At 42.3% G+C, this 25,573-nt stretch overlaps 2 protein-coding genes across 10 annotated transcripts in view; one reads left to right on the forward strand and one right to left on the reverse strand.

The window, feature by feature from the left end:
- Positions 1–17,078, forward strand: part of UBP1 (upstream binding protein 1) — a 60,495-nt gene extending 43,417 nt beyond the window's left edge. For 2 of the 6 annotated variants that reach the window (XM_077811101.1, XM_077811103.1), the window contains 7 exons: positions 970–1,024; positions 1,260–1,353; positions 8,467–8,557; positions 9,315–9,427; positions 11,666–11,808; positions 13,474–13,525; positions 15,236–17,078. In XM_077811101.1, the coding sequence (XP_077667227.1) occupies positions 970–1,024; positions 1,260–1,353; positions 8,467–8,557; positions 9,315–9,427; positions 11,666–11,808; positions 13,474–13,525; positions 15,236–15,273 (586 nt within the window). In that variant the 3' untranslated portion in view covers positions 15,274–17,078. Of the gene's footprint in view, positions 1–969; positions 1,025–1,259; positions 1,354–8,466; positions 8,558–8,731; positions 8,866–9,314; positions 9,428–11,665; positions 11,809–12,006; positions 12,115–13,473 lie in introns of those variants that run through there. The other 4 variants (XM_077811100.1, XM_077811102.1, XR_013345298.1 and 1 more) reach the window with 3 other exon arrangements.
- The window catches only part of FBXL2 (F-box and leucine rich repeat protein 2), a 123,908-nt gene continuing 115,406 nt past the window's right edge, over positions 17,072–25,573 (reverse strand). For 3 of the 4 annotated variants that reach the window (XM_077811105.1, XM_077811106.1, XM_077811104.1), the window contains 2 exons: positions 20,669–20,881; positions 17,072–19,487 (listed from right to left, as the gene is read on the reverse strand). In XM_077811105.1, the coding sequence (XP_077667231.1) occupies positions 19,380–19,487; positions 20,669–20,881 (321 nt within the window). In that variant the 3' untranslated portion in view covers positions 17,072–19,379. The remainder of the gene's footprint in view (positions 19,488–20,668; positions 20,882–25,573) is intronic. The other variant, XR_013345301.1, reaches the window with a different exon arrangement.

A 25,573-nucleotide genomic window follows, 5' to 3' on the forward strand; every position in this document is an offset into this window, starting at 1 on the left:
GTGACAGATTACAGATTTTACCCTTCAGACCTGGCCTAATGGGGGTGTTGGGGGGGGAAGAAGAATGTTTGACAGAAGCGTTTTCTGCAGAGAAAAGCTTTAAAAAGTACACACGTTAGCTCTGAAACCTATAGGCTCTGCTGGAAAGGATTGCTTAGTAATCTAAATATCAGGTTTTAAATATTTCATTTGTCTTGTAGACATGTGTTTCACATTTTGGTATGGTTGGCACATCCTTAAGTCTAAGCCTCAGAATAGAACTCCAGGCCAGTATCTATATCAGTCTTTCAGATTAGACTTTAAAAACGGAACCTATCTGAGCTGAATGTTATGTAAGAGTAGAGGTTAGCCTACTATTCTATCTCATGTTTTGCTCTGGTTGACTGATGCCCTCCTTGTCAGAGGCCTCTGCAGTGGTGCCATATGTATAAAATACAAGCAACTGGGTTGAAAGGTGCTATATAAATGTAAAGTATTGGTGTAATTTACTGTCACTAATGCAACATTCAGGAGAACCACTAATTTTTTTCAGGGTGTTCAGAAAGCTGATCCTGGCATCTCTACCTTTTTTGTGACTGACCTGTGCATCAGAGGATGGACAGCACCTCTCTTACCTCTTCAATCCTGTGACCACTATTCATTTCTTCCTTTTAAGATAGATGGTTGGATGTGTGAGTTTATTATGGGTGCTGCTTTTTCAGTTGACTAGCAGGGATTAGATTAGGAACCAAGTGATTTGCACAGTCTAAGTGATGATATTCCTCTTTCTTACAGCATATCTCCACCAGACCAGTTTATTCCCTAAGTGGTCTTTAACCTAGGAATCATGCTGCTGCCATAAAATAGGGATTTTTTTTATCATTTTGGAAATTGAAGGTTACTTTTATCAATAATGCTTGAATGGTTTTATTCTCTTAACTTTTAAAAATCCAGTAATATCATTATTTTTGTTCCACCTCTCCACCATAGCAATTCTTCCTCCCCAAATCATCAAGGAGATGGAACTTCTCAAGGGTCTGGAGATGTGAGTATCTAGTTTCCTGTTCGGTCTTCATTACACAATGCAAACCTTGTACCTAATTGCTGAATAATCGGTGAAGTGGAGGCGATTCATACTGATTTCATTATTGCTGTGTTCTGATGAAAGGAAATTAGATACTTAATTGTTTTTAATAATGTAAAAAAGTAGTTGATTTTATTTGTTTTATTAAAAAAAAAATTAACATCAAAATTGTCATCTTCAACCCTGTTTCTCACAGCAACTTCATCCTTCAGCCACAATCCAGGAAACTCAGCAGTGGTTACTCAAACATAGGTTCTCTACCTATACAAGGCTTTTTTCAAATTTCTCAGGTATTTTTTTTTAATGTCTATTTAGAGTTTTCCCTCAAGTTTTGAGTGAGAGTCTTCTCTGAAAAATTACTCTGTAAAAATGGGGTTGAATAGTTACTGTCTTTCTGATTTCTAGGCCAAACATTCAGTTTACAGGGAAAAAACTGCCTTTAACTGCCAGCTCTACAAACTCAACCTGACACTGAAAGTGAAACTGGGTTCTTTCTTCTGCATTACCACTGGTAATAATGGTTCACAGACTCAATTAAATGATGATTCACTCCTTATTTAGGAAGAAAATGAATTGACACACTGGATTAGATCCGTGGTCTGTCTAGTTCAGTGTCCTGTCTCTAACATTGGTCAGCACCATGTTCTTCAGAGGAAGGTGCAAGATAATGTAGGCCCTTCTTCTCCCCAGTTAGGTCTCTTCCTAATTCCTAGTAGTTACAGATTGGTTTAAGACCTAAAGCATGAGGCTTAATCTCTTCCCAAAATTTGTTAGCATTAACTAAAACAACTCTGGATATTATTATTCTTCATATGTATAGCTGATCACTTTTTGAATGTTAATATTTTTGGCTTCAACAACACAATGTAGCAGTGAGTTCTAGTTTCATATGGTGTGTGAAGAAGTATTTTTTTTTATTGGTTTTGAATTTGCTACTTCTCCATTTTATTGAAATCTCCCTTGTTCTTAGAGCATGTGTCAGTGTAGATCCCACTGTAGACATGCATGTGACTGGAATTTCTTGAGTAGCAGTGTCTGTTGGGGCTTCATGTACACCCTGTGCCACACCATGCTCCCATCTGAGCGCATAAAGAATGGAATAGCCAGTCCGTTCTTACCACCCGTGGCAGCAAAATGGAACATGGTGAATGTCTGACCATAGATGTGGCTCAGCCTTCTTCAAATCTTGTGAACTTCTTCAGAACTCCTTTGATTATCTTCCTCTTCAACTGCTGGGATATTGGAGATTAATGGAGGTCAACCCGCCCTCTAAAGAGCTCCTTAACATGACAGACTTGAAACCTGCAGGCTTCAAGCCCTGTTCATGCTGCGCTGGACTAGTCCCCCTAAAAGATTTAATGCAGTAGGTGTCTCTTCTGCCTTGGAGAATCACACATACCAAGAAGATGTTCGATGTGCCTGATGTTTCTTGCTAGATTATGTTAAGTCATAAGACACAAGGTTCAAATGCCACTTTCCAGAACAATCCATAAAGGTCTGTCTTAGGGCCTGAGGAGACGAGTACCAAATCCTGCTAGAGGACAAACCAGGCTCATTCAGCACCCTCTGCAGCAGACAAGATACCAGTGTGAACAAAACAGCACCACAAAAGAAACAGGGCACAGCTGCTATGGCACCAAAGCACATATCAGCATCAAAACAGGGACCACCAACTACAGCGTCAAAGTCTAGCACCAACAGGTTGCTTAAACCATAGTGGTAGAGACTCCAGACAGAACTTTTGGTGTCCTCCCATAAAGACAGGTAATGCAAAGCCTCTGCAGAGAAATCCACCAGGTCTTGCATTGCATTGAGGGCTAGGGAAATGGAGCAGCCTGTGGCACCCAAGACCACACCAGCACTGACCCTGGCTCCAGGACCTACCCCCTCAGCATCAACACCAACCACGGTGAACGAGCCCAAGGTAGACTTGCCGAAGCACCTGCTGCTACTGGTACAGACCGTGGTACTGAGAGTGCCATGTAAGTCGTTGTTGCTCGTAGAGGAGGTCGTCTCCTCCTCACTATAACCTGAGCATACATTCTCCCCATCTTCAAGCTGAGAACCCCCCTCCTCAGATTGGAGGTCAATACCATGGAGTGGCTTGCCAAAATCCCCTACAGGGATCAGCCACCACCACAAGACTGGCAGTGGACTGGTCAATGCCCAAGAATCAACAGTAATGCCACCATCTCAGGCATTGGGGAACCGGTCTTCACTGTAATAGAGGAAGAGGTCACATTCCCAGTCAGCATCTCTGGCTAGACCATGTATGCTGGAATATTGGGAGGAACCAGATCCTAGGGTAGAGCAACACCAGCACCCCATATTGCCACCTACGGAACCTCTTAGCTTCATTTCCTGAAAAGGCAGTATCCTTGGCATTGGTACCAATGCCTGATGACTTTAAAGCGTTCTAGGCACTCCCTCTGGAGATAGAGACAGCAGTGGTAGAAGAGAAATACCAAATTATATGACATCTTATCAGTTCTTGGCCTGGATAATATTACCATCCCAAGAAAGAAGGGGCTGCTTGACCCAACCAGGCCCTGTGGCAGGTGCCAGCCACAATAATGCCCACCATGAAACAGGTTGAGAAGAGGTACCAAATACCTTTAACAAGGTTTGAGTATTTCTGTACTCACCCCAACCCAGGCTTCTTAGTTCTGTTCGTGGTAAAGGAAAAATCTAAGTTGAGCAAGAGTACCATCCAAGACCTGGACTTGAAAAGGCTTGACCTCTTTGGGAGAAAGTCTCACTTTTCTGCCTCTCTCTACAATTGCATGCAGCCAACTGCCAGGTCTTACTGGCCTAATATAACTTCTTAACGTAGTACAAGGTGACCCCCACCCCTTCTTCCAGTGCTCCACAAGATGCCAGAGAGGTGGTAAGAAACATAATCAAGGGTTGAGGTTGTGTCAACTGGTAGCCTGGACGACACACCAAGTCACAATGAACATCTCCAGCACTGTGGTGAGATCTGTGGTAACCACAGTGATGTGCAGAACTTTGTGGCTCCAGGTATTGGGTATCCCGAGAGAGGTAAAAGTCACAATGAAGACTTAACCTTAGTGGGCACAGAGCCCTTTAGCCAGCAGACTGCTCTGTACTCATTAAGACTCAAAGGCCACCTTAAATTCCCTGGGGAATATCACAAGCCATACATCCCCATATCACAAGCCATACAGTCCTCACCTGCAGATGAGGCCTTGGATGCCTGCATACCAGCACAGGCATCCTGAATACCAGGCACAGAAAATACCACGGTATGACAGAGGGGGGCGCCAACCTTCTTCCTCTTCAGCAACGCACACAACTCCCATGACATGCCAGCAAAATTTGATTGCACAGCTGGGAACCGCATCAGAACTGGTCAAATGAAGGTCAAACTACCTTCCAAAGCCACCGTCCCTGTTCCACTGGGCATGGTCTGCCATTATATCGGACAGATGGGTGTCAGAGATCCTTTCCATGGCTACCCCATCTAATTCCACTCTTGACCCCACCCACCACTTCTCTGCCCCTCTCATGCAATCAGAGGTGGCCTCATTGCTTTTAGGAACCATAGAGGAGGTTCCAAAGGAATGCAAGGGAAGAGGCTTCTACTCTCAGTATTTCCTAATTCCAAAGAGGATGAAGACCTTCCCCTTCTTACCTTAGACCTGAGGAGACTCAGCAAATACAGACACCATGGCCCTTCAGTGTCTTCGTGGCAGCTAGAGTGCAAGGCAGTAGTAGGAACATATTTGAGGCGAGGGAATCCATGTCTATCCTTACTTGGATGTCAGGCTGATCAGATGCAGATCCCAACAGGAGAATGCAACAGCCTTGGATAAGTTTTCTCTCTGTTCCCCCAACTAGAACTCCGCATGAGTAATGAGAAATAATCCCCAACAACATCTCAGATGAGAGGGTTTATAGGAGCTGTGATCAACTCCCTATTAGTCAGTCTACCTGCCATAGAGCAGAGTCCAGTGTCACCAGTTGATGGTAAACTACCTGTAGTCAAACCCAACTATGATTGTGTGTGCATGTCTGGAGATCTTAGGCCATATGTTGCCATGTATATATGTAACGCTGCTTGCCAGAATTCATCTTCAGCCCTTAAAACTGTGCCTAAGGTCTGTGTATGCCCTGTCTGGACACTACATGAACAAAAAAGTCACAGTCTTGTCCCACATCCTACAAGAGCTGATGTGGCTGGATCCAGTGAACATACAAAAAAGGATCTGACTCTGTCCCCTCCCTGACTGACATTTATCACAAACAATCCAGGGACAGGGTGGGATGGCCTCATGAACCACCTGCAGGTGCAAGACACACGGGTCCAGGATCTGTGATTATATTTGACCATCTTGAAGCTGAGGGCCATCAGTCTAGCCTGCATAGTGTTCCTGTCCTCCTTTGGAATTCCATGGTACCAATCCTCACAGACGTGTCTGCTATGCACTATATAAAAACAGGGAGGAATGTGGTAATCCCCTCTCTACCAGGAAGCCATCAGGCTCTAGAAACAGTGCCATCACTACAGAATTATCCCATTGTCTATACACCTCCCAGAGGTCGTCCTCAACCTGGGAGACATTTTATGGAGGCATGCAGTGGTCAGATATGAGTGCTAGCTGAAGTATGTTTTAGATCTCATATTCCATCAATTAAGAACCCCTCATTGTTCACAGAAGACAATACCAAATGCACGAACTTCTATTCCAGAGAAAAAATAAACCCAGGCTTGTTGCTGGATGCCTTTCTTCTCTGGTGGTCTCTGACTCGTATATGCCTTCTTATTCCCTTTAGTCTGTAGTGATCTAGCAGACCTCACTGATTCTTTTGCAATCTTTCTGCTTCTGATGTACTAAACTTTTTGTTCGTTTTTACATATTTAGCTATTTGCTCTTTGAAATCCATTTTGGCTCTTCTTGCCTGCTATAATTTATGCTGCTGTCTGACTAGTGTCAAATTTCCAAATTTTGAAGGATAGCTGTTTTGGTTCAAGTAACTTCATGAACCTTATCATTTCACCATGCTGCTTTACACTTTACTGCCTGGGTTCCCTTTTTGTTCAGCGGCATGCAGGTCGTCCGAGTCTATTGTTTTCTTTAGTATGCATGCCACTTCTAAGGATTTTACTTTCTTTAAGTTTTGCCTTTAGGGACTTTTTGACTACTCTCAGTCTATTAAAATCGGTCTTTCTGAAACTGTCAGTGTGTCACTTTTTGGTATCTTGCATCCCCCTAGAATTTTTACTCTAATTCTATTGTGATCACTCTATTACTTAGCAGCACAGCTAATGACACTTTCAAACTAACTCTTGTGTGTTGTTTGAGAGTAAGTTGAGAATAGCCTCTCCTCTTGCGTTCCAGAAATAAGCAATCGCTTAAAATGTTGAAAGTGTTTCTCTAAACTTTGCCCCATTGTGCCATTTAGTTTATATGTGAATAGCTGAACTCTCACTTTATTTTTTTTTTTAAGGTTTTGCTGCCTCTGTGTTCTCTCAACATTCTGCATTAGGTTTCCTTTCTTGATCCAGAGGCCAGTAACATAGCTGTACTAATTTATTTACATTCTTAAAGCTTAGGATTCATATCAATACAAATTCAAATGCGTGGTCCTCTCACTTAGAATGATTATCTCACTAGACTCTATGGAATCCTTAAGATGCAAGACTACTACTCTACCTAATTGGCCTAGTCTGTCTTACATAGTTTATAGCCAGGTATTACAGTATTCCACTAACTTTTGTCATTCCACATCTCTAATATCTATTATATCAGAATCGTCTTTTGTTCTGAGGAATTCTAGGTGACTTACTTTTGCTTTTTTAGCTTCTCATTTGTACATAAACACTTGTAAGGTGGTTGTGGGTTTTTGGGTTTTTTGACATTTTGTTTTTATTATTATTCTATTATTATTTCTCAAAAGTTTCCTCTGGTTTTCCTGTCCCTCTTCTAGATCAGTTGCATTTTGTGCTACCCTTTATTGGCTACATAGTACTATTCCTTATAATTACTGATATCTTTGAAAGATGCCCCTGTACTGCTCGGCTCCTGTCCTCTTCCCCCAAGCTCCTAGTTTAAAAACTCAGTCAAAACCTCATTTATTTTGTGCCATCAGTCTGGTTCCATTTTGATTACAGAAGGAGTGGCTCCATCTTATAGCTTCCCTTGGCTAAAAAAAATCCCCAGTGTCTAATAAATGTAGACCTTTCTGCACCATCTTCTCCACTACACATCAAGACCCTGAAGTACCTCTGCCAAGCTGGAGCTGAATTTTCAGACTATGCCCTCAGTGACATTTGTGTAACCTCTTCTTCAGTAGATTTGCAGAGAGACCTAGGCCTTAAAATCAGAATTCAATACACAATTCTGTTGCACAAGAAAGAAATGGAATTGAACATGTTATGTTACTGCTGTGTTGGCTCTGCAAGGCTAATAGGATTAAAAAATGGGGAGGGGGGGGAATTGTCATGTAAGATGATCTGACTCTGAATACACCCTAGGATGCAGCTGTGTCTATTAGGAAGGTGTCATTTTTGCATAATCATTTTTCAGAGTAGAACTGCACTTAATATTGTGGTCTTTTTATTGGTTGGCAGATGGTAGAAATAGTTATTCCTCTGTAAATGTGGATTCTTGATACCATTTGTGAGACTGTTCTTTGGTAACTGACTCAAATTAGAGAAGGTTGGAGGTAAAGTAGACAGCAGCTGATCTTGTGATATAGCATTACATGTTGCCAGAATTTGGTAAATATATGCTGAAGCCCTACTCTCTGAGGTTCTTGATACAGTTAACATATGGACATCTAGCGACTGTGGTGGGTGTCACAGGAACTTCTTTTTCATCCAAATTTTCTGATATGCATAATCTTTCTAGTGAACAGCAATGTAACCAGAGCATTTTCAGTGCACACAGTCTAAAATAAATGGTATCACAAAAGCTATACTACAATACAAGGATCAGCAGGCCGCGATAAAACAATACTTCTACTGGTGTATTTTTTCCTCCATTTTGCATCTGACTGAAACATTAGCCCAGGTGTAAATCTCTTAACCTTTTCTTAAGCCAGTTAAACTGTGATTTATCTATAGAGCAGTCTAGTATTTTAAAACCATTTTTACTAAAACCGGTGACGTTTTGCAGTCATATTACCTGATTTTCAAGGGTGCTGAATTAAGCTGGAGCTAGGGGTGCTACTTTCTCTGAAAATCAGGTAATTATTTGTTGTGTGTTTTGCAGTGTTATCAAAATCATCTTAGTCTTTACTGTTGATGTTTATCTTTCAGTGTTGCATTGTTTTTCAAGGGCCAATTTTGTAACTAGTTTTTAATGAATATTGGAGTCTTTTGAGCTTCCTTGTCCTAAAAGAAACTAGCTAAATCCTGCTCTTCTGAATTTCTCCAGGTGCTGATTTATTAAAGCTGACAAGAGAGGACCTGGTACAAATTTGTGGTCCAGCCGATGGTATTCGGCTATATAATGCACTGAAATCCAGGTAAAATGGCAAGTTTACATTTAAGTGTTTTTGTCCAATCACAGTAATGTGCCTTTCTTAGAATAGGGATTTGGGAGATATGAATTGAGAATTAGGTTGGCATATGCCTGTTTAGCTGTCTCAGGAGTTGGCAGTAATGTGCTCAAAAGAAGATTGTTTTGTGTACACCTTCAGGGCAGGCTACAGATATGATGCAGGCACTGATGAGTTCAAAGGTAGACTGTAAGACTGGTAGCAATGCAGTTGGGCAGTACTGATTTCTTGAAGACGGATGGGTTTGTTGCCAAGAGACAAAACTTCTCATTTAGGTGAGCTATAAAGAACCTAAATTTTTTGAGGTCATGGCTGCTAAATAATTAACAAATACAGAATTCTAATGACAAACGAAACTGATAATACATATTTAGTAACATACTGTCTTTATAAGAGCTGTAATTATTGCTATTCAGTAGCTGTGTTCCAGGATTCCATTGTAAGCAAGTCTTGTGTCTGATTTTAAATTGCTGAATTAATTTTTAAAATTAAATTTACCAGCATCTGGCATCTCAATGGTTCTGAGACTAGACCATTAGATTAAGCCACTGGTGACAGTTTGTATGAGGTGTTTTTTGTTTGTTTTTAAATAACTTGTAAAGCAGCGAAATTTTAAATACATTGTTAATGCAAGGAAACTGAAATAAGATGGATATAAATCCTTCATACCGTTTTTGGGCAAGTGTTTGTTTTTAAAATTATATGTATTCTTTGTAAATTGCAGGTCCGTTAGGCCCCGTTTAACAATCTATGTCTGCCAGGAGCCACTGAGGAGCATACAACTGGAAAGACAGCAAGATGCAGCCAATGGTGATAACAGCAATGGTGCAATATATGGTATGATCATACAGTGCTCTTTTTATAACTTACTAAGCAATGAAAGGTTTGAAATAAACACGAGCAGAGGAAAAAGAGGAGCTGAGAATAGATTTTCAATGAAATATAATAGTTTAGACTAATTTATAAACTGCTAGAATTGTGGCTTTACTCATGTGCATAGCATCAATAAAAATGTATCCAGAAAGTGAATATGCAGAGGAAAGTGGATTAATGGTGATGCACAGTTTTAGCATTGCAGAGATGACTGCACTCCTAAGACTTTAAGCCAGAAGTAGTAGATGTGCTTCTATGGTGGTACACATCACACCTTCAAGAACAGAAAATTCAATATAAACTAGGCTTTTAAGTGGCTTGAAAAAAAAATCTTAGGTTTTGTTTTTGTTGCATGGATAATGTAGTTAATGAGCATTCAGATGATCCATGGTGGTCTGTCAAGAAATTCACTTTAGGTGAATGTACAACTGTAATTGAAGGAACTTATGTTCATATCCATTTCAAACTGATAGGACTTTATATACTTGAAATGAAACTAGTGTGCTTTGGATAAGGAAAAATAGATGAGGAGTATATTAAAGCATGTGATCTTGCTAGTGTTTGTCTGCCAGGTAACGGCTCTGTTTCCACCACTACTGAGAATGTAACTGAGTACATTACAGAGCAATCACATTAAAGAACAAGTAAATCCACATTGCTTCTATTATTAGTCACTGGAACTACCTGAAGCTACGCTTCTCTTTCACTTACATCAACTTTTTGGAGAGAGTGGAGACTTTCCACAGAAAATCTGATTGGGGGTGAGGCTGGGGGGGGCGGGGGGGGAGGAGGTGGTATGACTGACTGAAGATCGTATACCAGCACTTAAACGTTTCCCAGTCAGGAAACTGGGACAGAGAGAGGCAGTATCTGTATGGAGTACAGTAGAACCTCAGAGTTACGAACTACCTAATCAACCACATCTCATTTGGAACCAGAAGTACGCTATCAGGCAGCAGCAGACACCACCCACACCCAAAAAAGCAGCGAGTACAGTACTGTGTTAAACATAAATTACTAAAAAAATAAAGGGAAAGCAGCATTTTTTCTGCATAGTAAAGTTTCAAAGCTGTATGAAGTCACTGTTCAGTTGTGAAACTTTTGAAAGAACCACCACAACATTTTGTTTAGAGTTACAAACAACCTCCGTTCCCGAGGTGTTTGTAACTTTGAGGTTCTACTGTATGTCCTATGTTAAATAAGCTAGAACTTCCTCTTGGATAAGTGTAGTTTCTCATTAAATTTGATAATGGCTAACACATCCAAGGTTCAAAATTGCTGTGAAAAAAGGAGGGGGGGAAGGCATATCCAAATATGTAACTGCTAGACACTTCTGCCTCTTTTCATTTATTAGAGCATTCCCAGCAACATGTACAACAAATCTGACCAAAGATTGATATCAGTTGTTCAGTGACATTGGAATAAAGTTTTTTTTTTTAATTTTCATCTCTGGGAACCCACAATTGTATAAATCTGTAACATTCAAAACCAAGCATTAAACTGCCCACAGCCATGCTGCTGTTTGGAAAATAAGAAACTTTGACCATGGTTTATTTTGCTGTACACCCTCACTTTTACCATATCAAGTTATATAAAATTGAAGGGGGAGATTAAGAGGGAAATCATCTGGGTGGACTCCGTAGAGAGCTTTCTTTGCAAGAAAACTCATGAAGCAAAGTGATTACAGTCTTATAGCTCAGGCCAAATTTATTATCTGCCTTAAAAATAGAATATGGTAGATAATGTGATGGTTTAAAAGTTTTCCAGTAATTTTTGTAGCAGAACTAAAATGGATTTTTTAAAGGTAATTTTATACATGATACTGTAAAATTTGTCCTACGGATGCTTTGAAGGTTGTTTCAGTATCAAAACAAACGCAAACTAGCCCTATTCATAGAACTGTGCTGAAAATTGATCACTCTGACGAGATTAAAGGAAAAGTCATGGTTGTTTGTGCACATGAATGAACTAGAGAATGGGAAGAATCAGTGTTTGCCAAACAAAGGACAGCACTGTAGAAAAAGGTATTCAAGTTTCTAAGAAGGCATTGCAGACCAAGAACAGTTTAAAACCAACCCAAAAAAGGTGAACTTTAAAGTGGGGGGATGTAAATTTTACAACCCTACAGGAATGTGTTTTCACCTAAATGATTATCAATGACAGTATAATTCTTATTAAAAGTAAAAAGCTTTTTTCTTCTAGTTTATCATGCAATCTACTTAGAAGAAATGGCAGCCTCAGAAGTCACTCGCAAGCTTGCTTTGGTGTTTAATATTCCTTTGCATCAGATTAATCAGGTTTACAGACAGGGTCCTACTGGTATCCACATCCTCGTTAGTGATCAGGTAACGAAATTTTTTTGTTTTTAAAAACTTTTCCATTGTTTCATTTGTTTCTTAAAATAAATTGTTATTTCAAAACTGACAAGTTTACAAATTAAAAGTTGGTAAGTTTTAAGAGTTGTGGTTTATTTTAAAACACATTTGTATCCACACTTTCTTTAGGCAGGTTTCTCTGAGCAGCACTGCTTTTTTCTCTTGCAGAGTATGTAGCACACCCTTAATGTCTTCTGATACTTAGACCTTGTGTTTTTCATAGCAACAGTGTGACTGGAACGAAAGATTGAAGTTCTCCTTTCTTCATTCCCAAAGGTCAAAAAGACATTCCATAAAACTCAGAGTAGAATGTGGCTTAACCAGATTATGGTGTGAGTGGTTATCCTAGTACAGAATTCATTACTGGCAGTATAGTAATGACTAGGGCACAAGGGATCTGAGAGAAGGTCCCAGTAGTATATAATATTTGAACATTAATATTTTCATGATGTTGCATGTACATCAATTGTAATAATATGAAGTCTTTACCTTGCAACAGTAAAAAAAAAAAAAAAAAAAAAAAAATTGAAGAGTTAACTGACACTTTGGTTTGTGTAATTTATCTCTTCCTCACAATTAGTAATTTAAGAACTGAAAGATTATGGGAATGAGATTTACTATGTAGGCAGTTAATTATGAGATGCAATTTGTCGTCTTGTCTAGATACGTATTGAAGAAACATAGTATGCAAGTAGCAAGGTTTATTGTTAGCTGCAAATTACTTAAGCAGTTCATGCAGACAAAGATCCTAGCCACATAATGCTGGAGCCCTTTAAGTAGTGATGTTGTAAATGAAATATCAATAAATTATGCTTGTACTTAGACATTTTAGTAGCTCCTTTTGGGGAAATCTAGTACGTTGTACTAGTATGTTTTGTCTATAACTACATATACTGAGAAAAATATTATGAAAATAGTTGCATAGAGTGCCTGTTTAGAAATATTTATGGATCACTTTGGCATTCAAATTGCTTAACTGGCTTGCTGGCCTCCTAGATCAGAGGTGGGCAAACTATGGCCTGCAGGCTGGATGCGGCCTATCAGGGCTTTGGATGCCCTGGTGGGATTGCCATCCCTGTGGCACCGCGGGCTCTACACTGCTCCCAGAAGGGCCGGCACCATGTCCCTGCAGCCCCTGGGGGGGCAGAGGGCATTGTGTGTTGCTCTTGCCTGTAGGCACAGCCCCTGGCAGCTCCCATTGGCCGGGAAGGGGGAACTGCGGCCAATGAGAGCTTCGGGGGAGGTACCTGCAGGCAATGGTAGTGGGTGGAGCCCTCGGTCTCCACCCTGCCCCTCCTCCTGCGAGGTGGCAGGGATGTGGTGTGGGCAGCTTCTGGGAGCAGCGCAGGGCCAGGGCAGGCAGGGAGCCTGCCTTAGCCCTGCTGCACACCGCTGCCACCCTGGAGCTGCTCCAGGTAAGCGCCCGAACCCCCTGCACTAAGCCCCCTGCTGCACCCCTCCTGCACCCCAACCCCATGGCCTGAGCCCATTCCTGCACACTGTACTCCCTCCCTGCCCCAGCCCTACATTCATAGAATTTCCCCACCCATATATGGCCTTCAGGCCAAAAAGTTTGCCCACTCCTGTCCTAGATGGTACAAAATTGGGATTTTAATATCTCCTTTTTCTTTCTAGATGGTTCAGAACTTTCAAGATGAGAGTTGCTTCTTAGTCACTGCAATAAAAGGTATATTATTGTTTGTAATAATGGAGATAACTGGTCTAAATAGCTTCTAGATTTTAACTAAGAGGCAGAGTTTTGCTCATAGACATGCCAGCAGTGTTGTTTCTACAGACAAGTAACAGTGCAGCCAAGTAAAGTAACTTGAGGGAAAGAGGTGGAAACTATTGCTTTCAACTCCAAATTAAGAGATTTTATAATATGAAAGGTCTAATGCTTTTTCTTTTAGATAAACCTTCATCTAGAGATTGTTACTTATTAGATATAAATTCATGCCAGTACAGCTGTCTTGAAAATTTGAGTGAAGTAACCTGATCCAAATCTAATCCCCAAATGTCACTTTAAAACTAACAGTTCACAGGATTTAAGTGTGATTCTAAAGCACTGTTGTATCAGTGCTCACTAGTGTTCGAGATACTCCAACAGTACTTTAAGTTATATAGGGATATATTTTAAAGTTTCAAAGATAGAAATATGCCACAGTGGGTAATAAAAATTGAAGGTTGCAGCCTGATGCAGGACAAATTTACAAAGGTTAGAGAGCCAACAGATGGAGCATTATTTTAGGTAGGGTTGCTACAAATCCCTCTTGTGATCTTGGTGTATATGCTACTCTAGCTGGCTGTCCCAATTCACATTTGTATAAAACTAAAAAAAAAAAAAAAAAAACCATTTAGTGGCTGCACATGCTTAGGCTGGCATTACATGCATACTTCTTCCTGCTTTCCAGCTTGCTTCATCACTATCCCTAGTCTGGTCTCCTCACACTTCCTGGTGTTGCTTACATGCCTCAGATGTGTTTTCCAGCCCCTATTCCTTCCATATTTGCGCACTATATACCATGTCTTACAGCTAATACATAACACATCCAAATGCCTTGGATTCATCACTTTTATATCTACAAGGTGTTAAAATTTATTTGTAGGGGGTCTCTTAACATCATACCAGGAGGTTTGTGTCTGTGGCTTGTCATTAATCAGATCTCTCTTACATTCAGATCTTCTGGCTAAAAATAAAAAATAGCAGCAGGTATCTGTCATAAATCCAGCTTTTCCCCCAAAATTTTGTGGTGTTGTGTCTGTAAATATATTCAGTCACTAATTTCTACTCCTAGTGAATCTGCGCTCTTCTACGGATATTAACATTGTTTTGAAAAATATTTTTCAGAAGTTCAGTAACTATCTACTGCATTTGTTTCAACAGGCCCACTGCTTTATCTGCATCCTGATGTTCTGGGCTACAGGGCAAATGGGCTTCTTCCTATTCTATATATTCACACACTTGTTTTGCTAATTTACCTGCTTTATTTTAGGATAACTAACCCAGAACTAATGAGAGAGATCAAAAACAGGAAAGAAGGAGGACTGCGTGCATTGAAATGGGAACAAAAGTTGTAGAAATAAAAGTAGCAAAGCAAGTGTCTAGATATTTAAAATTACATTCAAGATAATTTGAGCTTAAGTTATTAGTGTGTCAATATTGTTGGAAAGTGGTGCAGAATGTGTTCTGCTGGGAAAGTTTGCTGTTTTTATTCCCAAAATGGTCTGGTCATACGATAACACAGTATCAAATTAGTAGTTAGAAGTTTGCTTTTCAATATGAGTGTCAATAACTTACATGAATTTTAGACTGTTTTAATACACTGGTTAGTATCTGGGGTCTTGGGTAAAGGTATGCCATTCTTTCATCTAAACCTGTGCTTTTTCTTCTCTGCAGCTGAAAATGGTGAAGGTTTCCATATAATTCTGAAATGATGTCATATATATATATATAGAGAGAGAGAGAGAGAGGATATATACTGGACTGATATTCCAATGCAGAATGAAGTTATGCTTAATGACGATGAAGAACATCCAAAAACTCTTAGGATTGGACTTCACCATATAAAATGTTTCATATTGAAAACACAAGACCTTTCTAATGAGCTGTTTGATAGGTGAACTTTCTTATCACTGCCATAGCTAAGTGTCCTCATAAGAGGTATAATGCCATGACAGCCTATGTACAGGCATGGAAGACAATATAAGCAAAGGTGCTTGCCCTTTACCGAAATAAGGCAAATTATGGCCAGTAGATACAGTTTCTAGAAGCAGTATTGCTTTCCTATTATACTGTGTCCAGTTTGGAGATGAATGTAAACTTATTCTGGGGCATTTACCTTTCTGTGCCAGTTTGTCTATTACTTGCTTGTATCTTGCTGATTTTATTTTTTGATGTTAGCAGAGCACATAGTAATCTGTGTGGAGATGAGTAGTTAAGATGATAGTGATCAGGTTGTTGGGTCTTTGAGAGGGAAATTGTCAAAACAGCTTCCCTGTGTAAATTGTGTATGTAAGAAATGTAAATGCCAGAATAGGATTTTAATAAGTCCTAGCCAGATGCAATATATGCATGCAGCAAACTGCATTATTGACAGTACCTTGTTGAAAGGATTAACATAAATCCTGTGGGGTACGAAGTAATTGTTTTGCTTTTAACAAATTTAATGGAAACATAATTGCCTATGCATCCTTAATTTTTAGTTTCCAGTTTCTCTAAGAAGCATTGCTGCAGGGTGGTTGTTTTTTTTGTTTTTTTTGTTTTGCTTTTTAAAATGGTGGATTTAAAAACAACAAATTGCCAGTAATGATGGGGGGGGGGTTGGTTTTTGGGGGGGAAATGTGACCCACTGGCACCAAGGGGCTACAACACAGCTTTAAGTACTGTCAATTACATTGCTCAAGAAACACTAAATATACTCCACTTAATCTCTTTAGTAGCAGGTATGTCTTGCTATAATCACTCTTTATGGGCAGGTATCTTGACCTTTTCTGTGATTTCTTTATTCTCAGATTGATACTGTAAATTTTTTTCTTACAGTGCCTCTTCCATATGACCAAATAATTATTTTTGAAATAGGCAATGTGCTTTTCAAAATTGAGTTTTTCCTTGAAATTGTCAAACGTATGGCACTGCTATTCAAACATTTAATATTAATGTCCACTTATGAGTATGTATTATTATTTTGGTACTTTGGGGAAGATTTTTCAAAGGCAGAAAAATCCCCCTTTTACTCACAGTATCCCCCCTCCCTTTAAATCAATTTGAAAGTTTTGAATGCTGTAGTGCAAAATCATTTATAGAGAACAAAAACTACTACAGCATGCAAAATGCTACTTTGATATTATTTAATTCCTTCTTTAGCTGGGTTAAGTGCTTACCAAGAAAGCCTTTTTAAAGCTGTAGTAATTCTGCAAATTTAAATGTTTTTCTACACTGATAAAATGGAATTTTGTGGACTTAAGTTCAAGTTTCTTCTGCCTATAAATTGTTCATCTTTGGGTACTGGTAGTTTATTGAACTGACAGTTGTCATTTCACCTCAGCACCATTTTCAAATCCCAAATGTTTTATAAGAGTGGAAAAATCCTTGATTGGAAAGTATCCAACTAAATTTAAAGGAAGTGTATAGTAGTTTGTCCAGCTCACTTGAAATTGGAATTAAATTATGGCACCAGCAAATTGCTTTTATTTTAAGATGTACACATTTCAATTTAAGTATAATAAATGTTTTTCAATAATTTTGTAAATGTGCTTATTTTTCTGCTAAGATAGAATTAACATTGTTAGTAGGAGCAATGCACTTCAGAGCAGATAATTCAGCTCCCCAGCAATATTTTAGAAAACAAATTGAAAGAACTCATTAATTTCAGCTTAACCAAAATCACACTCTTTTTTTTAAAAAGAGTAAAATATTAATGGCTTTCAGTGAAACAGAAGTTCAAGTAAATTATCAGCTGATCATTTATTTGTTTCCTATATCATTTTTCTTAGTGTAAGCATATGTTAAATTTTGGTTTTTGTACAACTTTAATGCCCTCACAATAAGATCCATAAAAATGAGCCAAACCTAAGGCAACACACAACTACTCATTCTGACAAGTTGCACTGAGTTCACATTTAATTTTGGTCTTCCCCCAATGTTCTGCTAAGAAAATTCCATAAATGAGAATCTTGATAATACAAGTATATACATAATATGAAAACTAATCCAGGAATTTTTGCTGTTGCTGCAAAGCTGAACCCCCCAAAGTTTAATACTAGGTCTTTATACCATATTCATATAGATTTTCAGCTGTGTCAGTATCTTAAGTTCACAGATCTGCATACAACAGAAGTGCAGCTGTCAAAAGCTGCCTTAAATTTTCACATAAACGTTTTAAAACATAGTTCTAAACATTCCAGATTAAGATCAGTTTTAAGGGTGAGGTGTAAACGTACATACTGCATTCAGCTATGTTTTGCCAATAACTTAGGCTACACATACTGGAAATATTGCCTTACCATTAAGGGGGGGAATGTCTATTAGTTTTTGTCAAATTACATTACATCATTTTCAGGACTTAAACACTATATCAGTTGACCAGTCTTTTTTAAGCCCAAGATATTTTCCTTTCAGGGGCTAATGTTGAGCTTGGGTGCCTAAGTGAGTATACAGAGAAATGCCGTGCACACTAAAAATGTAGCTTCCCCCTTAGTCTTGTAGTTTTACATTCAGATTTCACTCTCCTTTGTAGAAGGCTTAAATCTACAGCTGAAATTCTGGCCTACTGATGTCAATGAGGCCTTGATGTCACCCTACCAGATTAAAAAAAAAGGTTAAAGGTATTAATGTAATTGTCATGTTGAACTCTCTCTGTTTCTGAAAAGTCTGGCTTCAAAACTTTCCTTCTTTAAGGAAACAAAAACCACTGCTTGTTTGGGCTCTCAATCTGCTCAGCCATGTCAACTACATTAAATTACTTAACCCAGTGATTTTCAATCTTTTTTCAGTTGCAGACCCCTTTGGAAATCTGAATAGTCTATGGCCCCCAAAGGGGGTCCATAGACCACAGGTTGATAACCACTCAGCTCATTGGTTAGGGTACAGGCCTGGGATGCAGGAGCCTAGCATTCAGTTCCTTGCTTTGTCACAGATTTAGGATATGACCTAGGGCAAATTAAGTTAACTCTGTAAAAAAGGCAGTAATACCCCCCCAAAGCTGCTGTTTAGGACTAAATATATTAAATGGGGAGATGCAATGCGGGAAGTATAAGTACCATACACAAATATTCTTTCAGCCACTATTAGTGTAAACAGCTCTACCTACTCAGCTAGAGCATATAAAAAGACCTGTGAACAGGGCACAAACTGCCATACCTTTCTTAGCCTAACCTACTTGGTAACACTTAAGACTCTTTAGAGAAATATTCAACAATTTGAGGAGTGCTCTTTCGTATAAAACAAAGTTTAAATTAAATTAAATAGTTTTCTGGAGGTTTACTACCTCTTAACATGGTGGGCAGTTTTTGTAGAAATTAAAAACTGTAGCAAAATAGGAAGCTATTTTTCATGATTACTTTCCCTTTTTTGGTCAACTTCTGCTAAAGCTGATTTGTCCTTAAACCTGATGATGTAATTGGTTGTGTGTATTGTACAACAGCAGTTTGGACTCTCATGCTGGATTGAGACCCTGAATTATGCTTACAAATAGGAACTAATATTCCAGTTTAGTGAGGCGTACAGGGTTGGGGCTTTCACTGAGTATCTACAACTCTGCAATACCCCACTCTACATTAGCAAATGGTACTCGGATTGTCCTATCAACAGCAGGGATGGTGGAGTAGATGTAATTAAAAAAAAAAAAAGAGAGAGCATCAGTTACTCCACATCCGCATGTAACATTAAGACTTTTTACCTGTGAAAACACCTTTGAGTCAGTACCAGCACAAAATTGGATGACGGCAACATCACTCCTACGGCAGTTAAGAAACTGACACTCTGCAAGCCATTTGCAGTCTGATTTTGTTTCCACAATTTTCCTTTGCTGATGCTCCTACTGTCAAAGAATAATACAGCACCTGCAGAGTCGCTGTCGACTACCTCCTACAGAAGGAGGAGGGGTGACTGGAGCAAAGTAGGCGTGAACTTTCACATCAGGTAAATGAGCCTGTAGATGAAAATTCAAATGAAAAATGTAACCACAAAGTATGAAGGGCAAAACCAAACTATTGCTGACAGATCACACTACTGTCAAAGCTTTTCTTCCTGCTCATATCTACAGATAGTGCATCCAGGCAAGCCATGTTTTAAAAAATGGTTTACCCTGCATTACGTGGATGCCAAGTCCCAGTGCTTACGTCCAGTAAAACTGGACAAGTTAAGGCACTGTAATAATCCAGAACCTGGCCATTCACTCATCCAAAAGCTATCATCTTAAATCTCAGTGTATCAGCGACAGTTGAACTGGTATTTACACTGCAGATGTGGGCTGGCTAACTTTCATTCTGCTGTTAATCACTAGAGGGTGGATTTCTTGCCAGTGAAGAAATAGAAGCAAGACTTTTAATTATATGTCTCCCCTACAACCATGCGTGCCTCAGCCCAGAAATCAGCAGGGCAGGGAGTGGTGGTACCTTTAGCAGCTCCTGCAAGGGCAAGAGGCAGACTTCATCGGTGCAAACTGATTAATTTGAAAGTGAATTAGCACAGCATTACTGTGTCTATGGATCAGTACTATGCCCTAAATGTTGCCACATGCTCAGCAGAAAAATTCCTGTGCTTAAAACACGGGGAGTTACATAGAGGAGGGGAGACAGATACTACAAGGGCAGGGGATGTTAGGTCTGCTGTTACTAGGTAGATCCACAGGCCTAACTGCCCCTACTACCCAAATGTCCTATGCTTCATTATATCTGCATTGTAATGAGTATGCATGGTTGGTAGAATTTAAAGAATTCTACAGTCCTACAAAAACACAACTGTCACTTAACAAAACCCTGAGGGAATGGGAAACAAACATTAGAAAATAAACGAAGAGCTACAGCTGGACTCTACATCAGTGGGAGAAAAGATCAGCATGGACAATTATTCTGATACCAACAGTAGCTTGGACTAAAACTGGAATTAGGCACCGGGTGGTGATTTTTCATCATATACCCATCGTACTTCTAATGCCTAAAGTTGGGGATCTTATAAAGTATGTTAATCAACATCCTTAGTCCAAAGCAAGGGAAGGTACGATGAAAACTCTGTTAAGCTACTGTAAGTATATCCGATAGGATCAGGCTCCCTTGACTGCACAAATAACTGTCTCTCCCAAAGCTGAACCTTTAAAAACACAACACATACTCTTATTCTTTTGATTCCTGCTCGTGTGACTTGCTGACAGTCATATAACTCAATTCTCTCCAAACTGTGGCAGTTCTCCAGGTGCTCTAGGGTCACATCGGTGATAAGAAGACAATTGTCTAACTCGAGGACCTGGAGCCTTTCATGACCACAGGTACTGTTGCTCAGATGCAGAATCCCATCATCTGTGATCAGCTCACAGTGAGATAAGCTCTACAAGACAAAAGGACAATGTAATGTTTCAGTCCACACTTTTTTTTTTAATTATTATATCTAATGGAAATGATCAGGACTAGGAACAACCTCAAGCGACTCTGTATTTTTGGATTACCCTGTTCAAAATACTTGTACTGTTAGCTTCTGCAAAAGGATTAGTAATGAAATGGCACTAAGAGGCATATTTAAAATGCTATCTCCTTAAACCTGAAGAGCAGGAGAAGCAGTTGCCAAAATGAGCCGCTTAGGGTTGCAGCAGTCAGAAAGGCGCACTTAAATCATAATTTGACTTCATCATTCCAGACCCAGGGAAGGCACTTTGTAGCAACGGCCAAACTCAGCACTCCCCCTTTGCTCTCTAGAGATGCAGAAATTCTGTTTAGGTTGTTGCACAGTTGGGTGTCTGTGATAAGCCACATGAACACTGCATGCATGTATTCGTGCATACTCTGTGTATCCATGCAAACAATCACCTCAAAGACCCAGTTACTATGCTGAAGTAAAAGACAGTTACCTGTTCCGTAACTGGTGTTCTTCGAGACATGTTGCTCATGTCTATTCCACTGCAGGTGTCTGTGCACGCCATGTGCACCAGTGCCGGAAGTTTTTCCCTTAGCAGTACCCGGGGGGGGGGGAAGCACCGCTGCTACCCCTGGAGTGGCGCCTCTAAGCGGAGTGGGGAGCTACAAGATTTACAGAACAGTTTAATCCGATCCACGTAGAAGGCCAGTGCCCTGCGCACATTGAGTGTGTGGAGGTGGCGTTCCTCATTGAAGGAATGGGGCTTGGGACAGAGCATGGGAAGGAAGATGTCCTGTTCCATATGGAATGTTCCAAAGGAGACTACCTTTGGGAGGAATGCAGGGTGTGGGCGAAGTTAGACCTTATCCTTTTGGAAGACTGTACGTGGAGGTTCCGAGGTCAAAGCCCTGAGCTCTGAGACACGTTGGGCCGACGTGATTGCTACAGGGAAGGCTACCTTCTCGGAGAGGTGAGACCAGGAACACATGGCTCAGGATTCAAAGGGAGGCCCCGTGAGGCAGGACACCACCAGGTTTAAGTCCCATTGCAGTACAGGGGATCTAGCATACAGGAATGAATGGTCAACCTCTCAGGTAGCGGGAGGTCATAGTATGGGAGAAGACAGAGTGCCCTTGCACCGGTGGGTGGAAGGCCGATATGGCTGCCAAGTGTACTGATAGAGGCAGGAGCCAGCCTTTGGGTCCTAAGGGACAGGAGGTACTCAAGGATAAGCTGGAGTGGTGTGGACAATGGGGAGACTCCTCGCTCCCTCACCCACCTGGAAAATCTGGACCACTTCGCCAGGTACGTCCAGCATGTGGACGGCATCCTACTTTCCAGGAGGACCCGCCTGACTTCCTCAGAACTCCTCCTCGTCTAGCCACTGAGCAGCCACGCTGTCAGGTGAAGAGTGGCCAGATTGGGATGAAGGAGGCGGCCCTCGTTCTGGGAGAGGAGGTCTGGGCGAAGCGGCAACCTCCTCGGAGGGGCCGCCAACAGGTCCAGTAGGGTCCAGTACCAGTGTTGATGGGGCCAGGATGATACGTGCCTTGTCTGTTTTCACTTTTCCAGAACCTTGCCTATAAGGGGAAATGGTGGAAAAGCATAGAAAAGCTGGTCCGACCACTGCAGGAGGAAGACATCTGAGATCGCGTCCCTTCCCAGCCCCACCCCGGAACAAAACAGGGGGCAACGCCGGTTCCGGCAGGTCGCAAAGAGGTTCACGTGGGGAATTCCCCACTCTCGGAAGAGCCGGTGAGTGACCTCCGAGTGGAGTGACCACTCGTAATGGGGGGAGAAAACCCTGTTGAGGCAATCGGGCTGTGCATTGCGGGCGCCCAGTAGGTGGAAAGCCCTCAGGGAGATGTCATGGACTATACAGAACTCCCATAAGCTCAGGGCTTCCCAGTTGCCCTACGTTGCCTGTTGATGTAGAACATCGCAGCAGTGTTGTCCGTAAGGACTCTGACCACCTTGCCGTGAAGCTGCGTGATGAAAGCCACACACGCGAACCGTATCGCCCTGAGCTCCCTGACACTTATGTGGAGGGACACGTCCGAGGTTGACCACATCCCTTGGGTTTGCATGTTCCCTATGTGGGCTCCCCAGCCCATGTCCGACACATCAGACACCAGGTCTACTGACGGGGCTGTCTCCCAGAAAGGAACCCCTTGAAGCATGTTGCCCAGGGAGGACTACCATTGTAGGGAGGCAATTACCAGGACCGTGAGGACCTTGTCCAGGCCGTCCTGTGCTTGGGAGAAGTGGGAGGCTAGCCATAGCCGGAGGGGCCTCATTCGGAGCCTGGCGTGCTGGACCACATACGTGCATGCTGCCATGTGTCCCAGGATCTGAAGGCATGCCTTGCTGTTGTCATCGGAAAAGCCGTGACCGAGGCGATGAGACCTTTCAGGATTTCAAACCTGCCCACTGGGAGAGAGGCTGTGGTCCTTAAGGAGTCCAGTAGTGCCCATATGAATTCTATGCGCTGCACCGGGACCAGCATTATTTGGTCTCGTTTACCAACAGGCCGAGATTGGCACATGTAGACAGGAGCAGATCCACACGGGCCCTCACCTGAGACAGTGAGTTGCCCTTGAGAAGCCAATCGTCCAGATATGGGAACATCTGGACCCCTTCTCGTCTGAGGTAGGCTGCCGCCACCACCATACACTTTGTGAATACCCTGCGCACCGTGGATAGGCTAACCGGGAGAGCCGTGAACTGGTAATGATCGGGCCCCACCAGGAAACGGAGGAACCGCCTGTGCCCTTCAAAAACATGGATCTGGAAATACACGTCCTGAAAACACACGTCCGTGTACCAGTCCCCCGAGTCCAGGAAGGGGATAATAGAAGCCAGGGACACCATGCAGAACTTGGAGTGGACCATAAACCAACTGAGATTCCGCAGATCTAGGATGGGCCTGAGACCCCCTTTCGCCTTTGGGATCAGGAAATATTGGGAGTAGAAGCCCCTGCCCTGGAACTCTACTAGCACTCTCTCCTCCGCCCCCAGGCGTAGTAGTCGTTCCACCTCCTGACCTAAGAAGTGAATGTGCTCTGGGTCCCCTGAGCCCGCCAGGGACGGGGGGGGTGGTTGAGCGGGGGTGAACTGAACTGCAACATGTAGCCCTTGGAAATGGTGTTGAGGACCCAGCAGTCCGAGATTATTCGTGACCATTCCCCATGGAAGGCAGAAAATCGGTTGCTGAACACACACTTTATTAGTAGGGGGGTTTCCATGGCAACTACCCTGGTGCCCCCCTGCAAATAGTCAAAACCGCTTCTTTTCCTGCCTCTTGCCCTTAGAAGGCCCAGGCTGTGGGGCAGAACGGGACTGTCACTGAAGCCAGCGCTTTTGGTCTCTTGGCCTCTTGTAAGGGGGCTCATATCTGCTCTGTAAAGAGCTGACGTCTGTGGTTTGGCATTGTCCTTAGCCGGAGGGACGTATAGGCCCAAGGTCTGCAGGGTGGTGCGAGAGTCTTTCATCCTATGCAGCCTGACATCCATCTGTTCGGCGAACAGGGCTTTCCCGTCTAACAGCGGGTCCTGCATGAGGGACTGGGCCTCTGCCGAAAACCTGGACAGGAGGAGCCATGATGTCTTGCGCATGGAGATCGGGGAGGCCATCGAGTGAGTTGCTGTATCCGCCGCGTCCGATGCTGCCTGCAGGGCAGCTTTGGCTGTCATCGCCCCCTTGTCCACCAATGCCTTAAAGTCCTTCCTATCCCGCTCTGGGAGGAGTGGCTCGAACTTTGGCAGGGACTCCCATAAATTAAAATCATATCGGCTCAGTAAGGCCTGATGGTTGGCCACCCTGAGCTGGAACTCGAAGAGGAGTAAAGTTTTCTACCAAAAGAGTCTAGTCTCCTGGTGTCTTTATTCTTGGGGGTGGGTGCAGGCTGGCCCTGCTGCTCCCGGTGGTTCACAGATTCCACCATCAGAGAGTTAGGTGCTGGGTGGAAGTAGAGGTATTCATGGTTCTTGGCCAGCACAAAATACTTCCTCTCAGCCTTCTTGGAAATCCGGGCCAAAGAGGCAAGAGTTAGCCACAAGGCGTTGGAGATGTTGGCTACTCCTTGGTGAAGGGGTAAAGCCACACAGCCAGGCACCGAGGGGGACAGTACATTAAAGAGGGAATCAGATGGGCCCTCCATCTCATTGGCCTGCAGCTGGAGGCTTGACGCCACCCGCTTTAGCAGGTCTTGATGCGCCCTGAAGTCTTCCTGTGGAGCAGAGGGCAGCGGTAATGTGATGGTGTCATCCAGTGCAGGAGAGGAGGCTGGCACGGGGTTGTGGGTCTCAGCCGGTGCCGGGGGATCAACCCCCAGGTCAGAGTCCAGGCACGGAGCCAATGACTCATGACCTGTCCACTTGTCCCTCTGCCTAGATAGCGAGGCCAACGGGGCCTCGGACGCCCTTGGGTTCCTGCCTGGGTGGGCATCAGCAGCCACGGTGCCCATTGACACCACTGTCCCTGCCATGGGGCTCCTTGCCACTGTCCATGCTGTGGGCCCGGTAGCACTATCTGCTCCGGCTGAGCGGTATGGCCCAGTGAGGGGCGGCTGGGTGCCGAGGCAGAGGTCACCACCGACCGAACAGTACCATAGGAGCGGCGGTGCCTACGATGCTGTCTTCCATGGGACCGGTACCTCGACGTCGAGGA

This window comes from Eretmochelys imbricata, chromosome 2 (genome assembly GCF_965152235.1).
Source record: "Eretmochelys imbricata isolate rEreImb1 chromosome 2, rEreImb1.hap1, whole genome shotgun sequence".
Lineage (NCBI taxonomy): Eukaryota > Metazoa > Chordata > Testudines > Cheloniidae > Eretmochelys > Eretmochelys imbricata.